Below are 10,388 nucleotides of genomic sequence, written 5' to 3' on the forward strand. Positions count from 1 at the left end.
GTTGGGATGGGTGCTATGGGGTGGGTGCCAGGTTGAATGGGAGCATCTCAGGCCGCCAGACTCGACCATCCTCTCCCCACTTGGTGGCGCTCACAGCTTCCTTTGGTTTCTTAATTGGTTCCTGTCCTTGAACAACTGGATCAGGGACTTGCCAGTCACAACTTGCAAGGTGATTCCAGGAATTGTCCGGATCTCTCTCCCTGTTGAACACACATTTTATTTTTTAAATACACGCAGGGCTCCCATGGCTTTGTAAGCACTCACTAAAATGTCACTATTTTGATACCTTCTCCCGACTCTGGGCTAGAAGGTGAATGTGGCTGGGAGCTGGGTCTGAGTCAGTGAGTCTGTGCCTCACTTTCCTCATCTGTGTTCATGAGGAGAAGGGGCTCAGTCCCTCCCCACACCCAGAGTTTAACAGGGAGAAGCACCCAGTGGGCGTCCCACCAGGCTGTCAGGTGGCCTTGGCTTCCTTGCCTTCCCTGGTGCCCGGAGGTAGGGGGACATGCCCAAGGTCGCACTTGGAAAAGGCAGAGGAGCTGAGACATCGCCCAGGTTTGTTGGCCCCAGGCCTGGAGCTCCCTTTCCTAGGTCCCTGGCCTGCCGGGGAGACCCTTGCAATGGCTGGGAGACCCAGGGGCAATGGGCAAATGGAGGGCTTTCAGGCGTGCTGCGCACGAGAGTGGGAGGAAAAATAGTAAAGTATTTCTGCTCTCATGTCTGCCATGGCCCCAGCCAATGGTGTTGCACCCACGGGGACAAGGGACCCTTTTCTGGGGGCATTTATGTGGCTCAGGGCCAAAGGAGCTGGCCTTAGAACCTGGTGAGTCAGGTGCCTTTCCCGGGGTCAGCCTCCCCACCTGTTAAGTGGGACGAGCAGCCTTCCCTGCATAGGGGCAGTCGAGTGGGCATGGAACCCAGTGCTGGCCACGCAAGAGTCTCCGACAAAACTACCCCTGTGTGCCCAGCCTGCTTCTCCCCATCCCCCACCCACTTTTCCTTTCCTTCCCCCTCTTCTCAGATGCTAGGCTTTCTAAGCCAGAGAGCCAGGGTCAGCCAGCTGTGTCCGGCTCCAGAGCTGCTGACTCAGCTCTTTTCCTGGTGGCAGCAGAGCAGGGAGGGTGGGGGGTGGTTCCCATCGGCTCCTTCCCTCTGCAGCCCTGGCTGTGTGCCCTGGGAACGCTGCCGGGGGCAGGGCCACACAGAGGCCACAGCCAGTGTGGACCTGATAGCTTTCCCAGTGGCCAGAGCCCTTCCATCTGCTTTCCTTCTGGCCCCACGGACCCTGAATAGGCCTAGGGGGGCTCCAAGTGGGATTGGGAGGGAGAAGCAGCACAGAGCCAGATGTTGGGGAGTCTGGCTCTCATCCTGGCTTGGATTCCTGTCTGGGGTGTGACCTTGAGCCAAAGGCTTGTCCTCCCTGTGGGACAGGTTGAGGAATTGGATTAGATCATCTCTAAGGGTCGTTCAAGGCCAGGATAGTCTGCTGTTGGATTATCCCCCAAACTAGTAGGAAAACGGGCCCAGAGATGAGAGCTTGTCAAGGACACATAGCCCAGCAACTGTTCATCCTGCACACCTTGCCCACCTGTGAGTGGGGACTGGATGGGTTTCCAGCCTTAAACCCCAGGTTTCAGTAAATCCCCCTCAGATTTCTGCATTCCTGCACCTCCTGAGGGTGATGATGTCACCCCTCTCCCTTCCCAGGGGCCAGACCATGAACGGCAGCCTTTGCCCACCACCATGCCCACCTCGGGAACTCCAGTGGGGTGGAACGCACTCCACTCTGTAGAGCATTAGTTCCTCTTCACTGGCTGTGTGACATCGGGTAAGTCCCATCAGCTCCCTTTCCCAAGGCTGGGGTGGGATTCCTCAAAATGACGGGAAGACCCTTTGGGTACTGAAAGCCCCTGTACAGAAGAGGCCCAGCCCAGGCAGCAAGTACTCAACAAATGAAGAGGGGCAGGGTGCTGGGAGGCGGGGGACATGGGAGTGCTGTTGCACAGGGTTCTCTGGCTGCAGAGAACCAGGGCTACAGCCTTTCTAAATCTCCTGCAGCCTCACCAGGGGGAAGCTGGGCTGGAGGACCCTGCCCAGAACCCGAGGCACACTGTGTAGCTGCCCTCCCGTGAACTCCTGGGGGTCACTTCCACAGGGGCACGAGCTCTAGAAGGCCAGGAGGATGCAATTCTGGGCAGAGGAGGAGGACTTTGGCATCCACTGGGGTGGGGCTTTGACTTGGCTGCCCCCCTGGAACCCCTGCAGGTAATGCCTTCACTGGACAAACCTTGACTGAGCCTTGCCTGTGACTGGCAGGGATGGGGCCGGGGACTGGAGTTCTACGGACACCTAGGGTGTTACTTACTAGTGGTCAGGATTTGAGCCTGAGGCTGCTGCGCTGGAGCCCGTGTCCTCGCCACTGCCCAGCCTGAGCTGGAGGCTCCTGGCAACAGGGTTTTGGAGCTTCTTCCCTTTCCCAAGCAACTTACAAGGAGCTCCTGCCCCTCCTCACCTCGATTTCCCTGCCAGCACAACAGGGGCCTCAGATCCCTTCTGGCTCTGACTTTATTGGGCCTCTGAATCCGGCAAGACCCCACCAGACCACCAAAGAGTTAAGCAAAGGAAATCCAGAGCTCCCATTATCTCAGCAGAACCCTGCGGCTGGAGGGGAGGGAGCAGGGAGGAGGGGAAGTGGGAAGCCAGCTCAGCCCTCCCGCTCAGCCCTCCTCCCTCCGCCCTTCGTCCCTCTCTCCTCCCTCTTGCCCAGCCTCCCGACCTCCTCCGCTGGGCCTGGGGGTCTGGGCCAGCAACAAGCTATTACTGCAGACATGGGCATAGGAGCTAGAGGCTAACCCGAGGCCTGGGGTCCGTGAGGTGCTGGGCGAGGCTGCAGGAGTCCGGGTGAGTGATGGAGGTCCTGCGTATCCCACGGCAGGGCTGAGCACCCACCCAGGAGGAGGCTGGGGTCAGAGCCTGGAATTCCACTCCTCCCTCCTCTTCCCGGACTCCTCTCTGGCTCTGCACTACCCCCCCACCCCCCTCCACCGGCCCCCGGGCCAGCCCCTCCAGGCTCTCCCTTCCCCGTGAGTGAGACCTGAGCTCTTGGAGAAGGGCTGCCCTTTGCTGCCCCAGCTCGTGCCCACTAACGCTGCTGGGACGCTCAGCAGGGCCTGCCCTTCCCCCCATCCCAAAGAGATCCCAGCTGCCGAGTGGAGGCAACAGGGACCCCTCATCACTCCTGATGGCCCTGTCCCTCACACTCCTTGCCTGACACCTTCCCCCACAGCCAGTCAGTGATGCTGGCTGTCCTTACTACTTTTGTTAAATCCACTTTGCTTCCTGCTTCCTGCTCCCCATCCACAGTTCACACCTCAGAGCTTTTGATGTCTCCTGGCTGGAACCCACAGGAAGGCCCCCAAACTGAGCCCGCCCTCCTTGCATTGTCCTGGGCAGGCACTGGGCAGAGGGCATACCGGGCGGGGCAAGGAACAAACTTTTTATTGAGTCTTTTTTACAAGTCAGGCAATTGTCCTGTGTTTAAATCATCCCGGACCACCTAGGAGCAAGGTGGCATGTCCTCTCCCAGCAAATGCTGAGGGGCAGGAAGGCCAGAGGGTGCAGCCTCCAGCCCTGAGTCCCACAGCTTGTAAACTGTCCGGGATTTCAGGTCTGACTCTGAGGCCTCACCTTTCTCCACAAGTCACATGCCGGCCAGGAAAAACAGGATTCTTGCTTTTCTCAAAACCACTGGGTTGTGTAATTTACCAATAAAAGGCGAGGGTAATAATCTTGGACAGGGAGAGGGTTGATCTGTGAGGATTCGACCTCTTTTATTAAGGAGAATTGGGAAAGCGGACCAGGGGTGGGGGAGAGCTGGGGAATGGTCACCCTCTGGAGGGGTGGTGGCCTGGGAGGCGGCCTGGCTTCCCTCCCTTCTGCTCCTCCTCAGCCGCAGGGAGGGAGAGGTGTTGCCTGCCCCTTTAAAATCTAGCTCTTACCGCAGCACTCAGCCGATAGGATGGCATTTAAAATAATAATTTTACCTTCTCTACATGTATTAACCACAGAAAAATATTTTTGAATTGTACTAAATGTTAGAGAACAAAAAGGAAATAAACAGAAACGCCAGAAGTGTAAAAACCAGTCTAGTTTCAAAAGCGGAGTTTCTGATCCTGCGATAACTCGGCGCCAGCCCCCAAAGCCTGCCGCCACCTCAAAGGCCCTTCGCCCGGCTTCCTGCCCGCCCAGCCCCGGCCTGTCTCCAGCGGCTGGTGTCCAGGCCACTTCCTGCCCCTCTCCAGGAATGCCAGATCCCTTCTTTACTGCCAAGGCCGAAACAGACCCTTGTAAATCCTTGTACTTCTCTGATCCTTTTGAATTTTCCGGATTTCCTACTCCTGCCCCTTAATTCCAATTTACCACCTTGGCAGCTGATTGGCAGGTCTAGTATGATTGACACAACCGTTTTCCAATGATTTGCCTCGCCTGAGGCTTCCCTGCAGGGTTTCTGCGTAAGGTTACAGTCGGAGGTTGCGGACTGCACGAAGATGCTAGCTTTTGCCAAGCCCCGCAGTAAGCGGCGTATTCTCCTTTGTTTCTAATTTGTCCCTCCGCAGGAGCAACTTCCTCTACCCTTGATCAGAGGTACCGCGTAGGTCCTCAGTGGCTTCTAGCCTGTGACTCCACATCTACTCCTGACCTCTCAACAATAGATTAATAACCCCGTGCGCTTTCTCTGATGGAAGTCGCTACCTGTCGCCTAGAATAAATGGACTTTCCTAGCTCCTTTGTCATGACCATTGTGTTCGTGCCCCAGACCATGGCTCAGCCCTGTGTCCTCCTAACCAGCAAGCCTGTGCTTGTGTTTGTCCCAAGGGTCCTCCCATCTGCCAACGGCTAGAAAAGTAAGCCAGAGGGAGGGAGGAGGGGAGGTGGGAGGGTGGGAAGAGCATTGTACAGTCCCGGAAGTTATGACCCAGGGGCAGCTGGGGCTTCTTCCTCCCCACCGTGCCACCCGCCTACCCCCCACCCCTGCCCAGCCTTCTCTGCTCTCGGCCTAGACTCTCTTTAGAGGGGCTTCCTCCTTTGGGGCCCTTATGTGGCAGAGGGTCCAGGGACTGGGCTCCTCTGGGAGACTCAGCCTGCAGGCCCTTCCCTGCCCTGCCATGGGTCTCTGTGACCTTGGAGACCTCGCTTGCCCGTGTCGACCTCAGCCTTCTTGTCTGTGAAGTGGGGGTGCGATCCTCCCTCCCCGAGGCCTGCAGTGCTGCCCTTGCTGTGGGTTACATGCTGGACGTGGGCACCGGGGAGAGGTAGGTAAAGTACAGTTCCTGTCCCTCCTTCCCTGCTCCAGGTCGCCATGGGGACAGCTGCCCTAGATGTCCTCTGGGCGGTGCTCCTGCTCCCTCTCCTGGTGTTTGGGGTCCCCACTGAAGAGCCCACCTCTGGGGAAGCTGTGGCCTCCCATGCCCCTGGGCACTGCCGATGGTGCTGTGACTCTGACTCTGAGGACCACCTGGCCCCTGCTGATGCTGCAGACGTGTCCTCAGTCTCTCCGTCCACCCTCCCGTACGTGTTGCCTGAGGTCAGGCCCTACATTAACATTACCATTCTGAAGGGTGAGTACCCACACATGGCTCCAGTGGGACTGGCCTGGGCAGGGACAGGGAGGGCATGGGGGTCTCTTCCTGGGCCTGGGGGAGGTGAGGTGGAGGAAGTAGCAGAGACCAGGACAGAAAGTTATTCCAGACCCTTTTATTTTTATGCACACATTAATTGAGCACCTACTATGTGTCAGGACCGTTTTGCATTCTGGGGCTGGAGCGTGAACAAATCAGACAGAGACACCTACTGCCACTGAGCTTCTGTCCTAGTGGGGGAGGCAGACAGAAGTGAACGTACTGCCCAAGTTCATGAGACAGAATGTTCGATGATGATAAATGCCATGGAAATGACAAGATGGGGCTGGGAAGGGACATCAGGAGTGCAGGTTGCCTATCAAACAGGGCTGTCAGTTCTCACCGAAAAGGTGAGGAGAAGCCATGCGTGTCTGGGAAAGAGCATTTCAGGCAGAGAGAACAGCAGATGCAAAGGGCCTGGGGTAGAGGTAGGCCTGGGGTTTTTGAGGAGCAAGGGCAACAGAAGGAGCTGAAATTAAAGATGAAGTAGGGCCCAGATCAGACTTGGGTTTCTCTTCTGAGTGAGATGAGCAGGGGAGGGTGAGAGCAGAGAGGAGACCTGATTTGACTTAAGTTTCAAATGGATCCCTCCAGCGTGCTGTGGGGAATTGACCTCAGGGGTAAGGGGAGAAGCAGGGAGACCTGCCGAGGGCCCCGAGGGCCCCGAGGGCCACGAGGGCCACGCGGTGAGCCGGTGAGCGCTGGCTCCGATCCTCTAAGGCAAGAGTCAGACCCGAAGGGCGCTCCCTGTGCTCCCCCAGGCTGGGGTCAGGCCCCTCGCACCCTGAGCCTCCACTTGTGCTCACACAGCCCCAGGGTTGGTACCTTGTCATTCCTCCCTCCCACTTTGCAGTTGGGGAGGGGCTGAGCCTCTGAGAAGGGAGGAGCTCTCCTGGGGTCATGCAGTTGTCAGGCAGAGTTGGGATCTGTCCCTAGAGTCTCCATAGGGCCACCCCACCCCACAGCCAGTGGTGGGCTGGTGTCTGAGACCTTCCTGCCTTTGGATTTCCCAGGTGAGGACATCTCCCTTCCTCGAGTCCCTATCCCCCCCACCTCATAAATCAGAGCTTCCCTGAGGCCCACAGAGCCTCCCTGTAAGGTCGACAGGCGCCTGGCTGCAGATGGCAGTCTCCCCACACGACCCTCCCCACAAACCCTGGGCCACTGCTCCTGGGCCAGGCTTAGCTGCCTGCCATGGTGAATGGGCAGCTTGCTGTTGCAGAAGGCACTTGGCTGTCTCAAGCCCCACGCCCAGGTCTTCAGCTCCCTGGTTGTGTGGGTCAGACTGTTCTCTCCCTCCCTGGGCTCCCTGCCTTGTCGGTAAAAAGGAGAAGGTAACTGTCTCTTACAGCCGCCTTCACCTGCTCCCTCAGGTGAAGCAGATACTCTGCAGACTGCAAAGTGTGGTGCACGTGAGGGGGCAGTTACCTCCCCAATGAGCCGGTGAACCAGACTTCCATGGAGCTGTGCTCCCCTTTTGCCCTTCTTTCTAGGCTTCTCCCCCAAGAGCCTGCATCCTCCTTTCGGCCCCTTCCTCCTCTCTTTCCTGTATTGCCATGGTCAGAGGGGACCCGGGAAGACACAGGGCGGTGCTGTTCACTCAAAGAGGTGTGGTTCATGGTGCGATTTCTGGCTCTGTGACGGGCAGCAGGGAAATATTTGGGATCAGGTCCCTCAGGACTGAAGTAGCCATGTGCTTCTTGAGTTCAAGGTCAGGCTGGAGCAAGGGCTGAGCAGACATGTGTCTGCCGGGGGGAGCAGAGCTGGTGCTGCCAGACCCAGGGGCAGGTGGAGGTGGACCAGACAGTGCTGGGTGAACCTTCCTGCTTCGTATTTGCAGAACCAATTTTGCAGAGTGCACTCAGTTCTCAGCACACTCTCCCATCGGCATTTCGTGGAGGGCTCATAGACTCCCCTGTGATGTGGGCACAGGTCAGGTGGCACAGTGGGGCGTAATGCTGGCCAAGGGCTGCCTGGTTCCTAACCGGGGCATTTCCCTCCGGGTGCGTGGAGGAAAATTCCTTGGTTCCTTCTCTGGGTCAGAAATGCAAAGTGTGCCGGCTATTCCTGCATCCCCACTGGAGTGCAGCTGCACATAGTGAGGGATGGGGCTGCTGGGCCTCATTGGGGGTGGGGAGCAGAGGGGGGAGTCGAGAGGGGTGGGGGGGCCGGGGGGAGAGGTGCAACCGTGAAGTTGGAGTCCTGTGTCCCTGCTCCTGAGCTGCATGACCCTGGGTGGTGTCACTTAACCTTTCTGTGCGTGAAAGAGGTCTCGGTGCCTTCTTTAGAATGGCATGCAGGGAGGTGCTGCCTGGCGTGCAGTAGGTGCTCAATAAATGCTGGCTTCTTCTCTGGGCAGGGGCAGAACCCTCCGCAGGGGTACCCCCCTTCGTTAGGTCTGGCTGCTCAGGTGCCTGTCCTGATTTCTCTCTTGTTCCCACAGGTGACAAAGGGGACCGAGGCCCGCTGGGCACACCTGGGAAGCTGGGCCGGGAGGGTCCCCGGGGAGAGCGAGGCCCCCAGGGCACCAAGGGCGACAAAGGGCAGGCGGGCAGCCCTGGCAGCCCGTGCCAGACTCGCTTCTCGGCCTTCTCGGTGGGCCGGAAAACGGCCCTGCACAGCAGCGAGGGCTTCCAGCCGCTGCTCTTCGACACGGTCTTTGTCAACCCGGACGCGCACTTCGACATGGCCGCTGGCCACTTCGTCGCCCCCCTGAGCGGCCTCTACTTCTTCAGCCTCAATGTGCACAGCTGGAACTTCAAGGAGACCTACGTGCATGTCATGCACAACGAGGAGGCGGCCGTCATCCTGTACGCACAGCCCAGTGACCGCAGCATCATGCAGAGCCAGAGCGTGATGCTGGCACTGGCGCCGGGCGACCGCGTCTGGGCCCGGCTCTTCAAGCGGGAGCGTGAAAATGCCATCTACAGCGATGACGTGGACATCTATATCACCTTCAGTGGCCACCTCATCAAGCCTGAGGACGATTAGTTCCTCCAGCAGGGCAGCTCTGGTGCTGGGGGGTGGTGGCCAGGGCAGGTCCCATCCCCGGCAGGGCCTCAGTGTGCCGCTCTGTCAAGTGGGCCCGCAGGGCGGCATTCTGGGGAGCCCTCTTCTTCCTTCCTTCCTTCCCAGTCTGTTTCTACTGCTCTCCTCTCTTGGAGAGCTCATTCAATCATTCACCCAACACTCACTCTGTGCCAGGCCCTGGGGGGGCAGGGGGGGGTGGGACACAGACCCCGCCCTCGGTGATGGTGCAGTCCAGCTGGGCGGGGAGACACAGGGTTCTGAGGCCTGACCCAGAGAGACGCATGGTGCTCTTATCACACACGTCTGGGTTCTGGGCATTCAGACACTGTGGCCCCTCACTACCCACGGCTCCCCAAGGCTGGCAAGACAGGGTCCCCGAGGTGGGGGTGTTCCCTGCCTACTCTCATTCCTGCTCAGTGCCTGTCATTAAGGCAAACCCCCGATGAAGCCTTGGTCAGGGCAAGGGTGCTATGAAGGAAGGACCCAGGGGCTTGGGCGCTTTGGGGGAGAAGAGGCCCCTGGGGGAGGGGTCCCAGACCCTTAGCTTCCATACAGCTGGTATGGTCACCTGCGAGGACTCCTGTCCTCACAGCACCCCCTCCCTACCCCCTCCTGGGCTCAGTTGAGACCTTGCTCAGCTTGTCATGTCAAAACCGCCTGGGCCTCAGCCCTGCAAAGTTTCCGGCCAATGGCAGGAATTGATATCTGTCCCCAGGTGCTCTCTGACCCTCCTGGGCCCCTCACTGGCCCAGTGTCACTGGTTCTCTAAGCTTTAAGGTGCTGAAGGGCCAGCAGGGTCTCCTCTGGCCTGGTGCTGCATTCAGAAATGTGAGGACGGAAGGCCCCAGGCTTTGGGCCCCTCAGCAGGTCTGGGGGCTGAAGCAGGTCACATTCTAGGTCTATCATGGGGGACCCTCCTCCACGCCATGATGCCAAGAGAGGCCCAGGCCAAGGAAGGGACATCAGGCTTTCTGTCCCTCTCCCACTTCCAGGGTGGGGCAACCTGGCAGCCCTCAGCCTTCTCCCCCACTCGGGAAGCTTGGCCCCCTGCCCTGAGTGAGGCGGCCCCCAGCTGTTGGTGCTTATGCAGACTCTGGGAAGAGGGGCCCGGTGGTGGTCTCTGGTGCTTGCTTACAGCCGAGGGAGCCATGGCTGCGTGGCAGGTGACATCAACGGGCCCCGACCAGGTGCAAAGGCCGGTGCTACGCAGTGTCCCAGCCCTTCCGCATCCTGCCCTGCTCAGCCAGCGTGATTAAAGGTTGCATGTCTTCTTGGTGGTCCAGCCTGGTTCTTTCTGCTCCACCTTGGGAGGGCATCTGGTCCTGGGTCCACTGGGTCTCCTGGGTCCCCTGGACTCAGATGAAGAGCTCTAGAGAGACAGAGGCAGCCCAGAGCTCCCCTCTACGGGCTCCCCAACCACCAAGAGACCAGCCCCTCAGTCACTCCAACAGCCAGTGTGCTCTGAAATTGGTGGAACCAGTTCGGTGTCTGCTGTGTGGAGGGGGTTTGAGACTGGAAAGGTAGCCGTGAAAGGCCTTAAACATCAGACTAAATCTGGACTTGAACTCCTCGGTGCTGGGGTACTGCTGGAGGACTGTGAGCAGTGCAGTCACTGGTTAGAGCCGATTTAAGAGGCAAGTCACTCTGGCGGCCAGGTGGAGCACGGGTTCTGCAGGGCAA

At 58.7% G+C, this 10,388-nt stretch overlaps 1 protein-coding gene across 4 annotated transcripts; it reads left to right on the plus strand.

Moving 5' to 3' along the window:
- The first annotated feature begins 2,167 nt into the window (after window positions 1-2,167).
- C1QTNF6 (C1q and TNF related 6) lies at window positions 2,168-9,978 on the plus strand. Of its 4 annotated transcripts, none has more exons than XM_037160587.2 (3): window positions 2,168-2,265; window positions 5,354-5,618; window positions 8,122-9,978. In XM_037160587.2, exons 2-3 carry the CDS (start codon window positions 5,360-5,362, stop codon window positions 8,667-8,669), a joined length of 807 nt encoding a protein of 268 aa, XP_037016482.1. In that variant the 5' UTR covers window positions 2,168-2,265; window positions 5,354-5,359; the 3' UTR covers window positions 8,670-9,978. The 4 variants fall into 4 exon arrangements, with proteins under 4 accessions (XP_037016482.1, XP_037016480.1, XP_037016481.1 ...); XM_037160585.2 differs by lacking the exon at window positions 2,168-2,265 and adding an exon at window positions 2,745-2,901; XM_037160586.2 differs by lacking the exon at window positions 2,168-2,265 and adding an exon at window positions 3,155-3,774.
- Window positions 9,979-10,388: the final 410 nt, after the last annotated feature.

Source organism: Artibeus jamaicensis, unplaced genomic scaffold (assembly GCF_021234435.1).
Source record: "Artibeus jamaicensis isolate MK-2021 breed Jamaican fruit bat unplaced genomic scaffold, CSHL_Jam_final contig_233, whole genome shotgun sequence".
Lineage (NCBI taxonomy): Eukaryota > Metazoa > Chordata > Mammalia > Chiroptera > Phyllostomidae > Artibeus > Artibeus jamaicensis.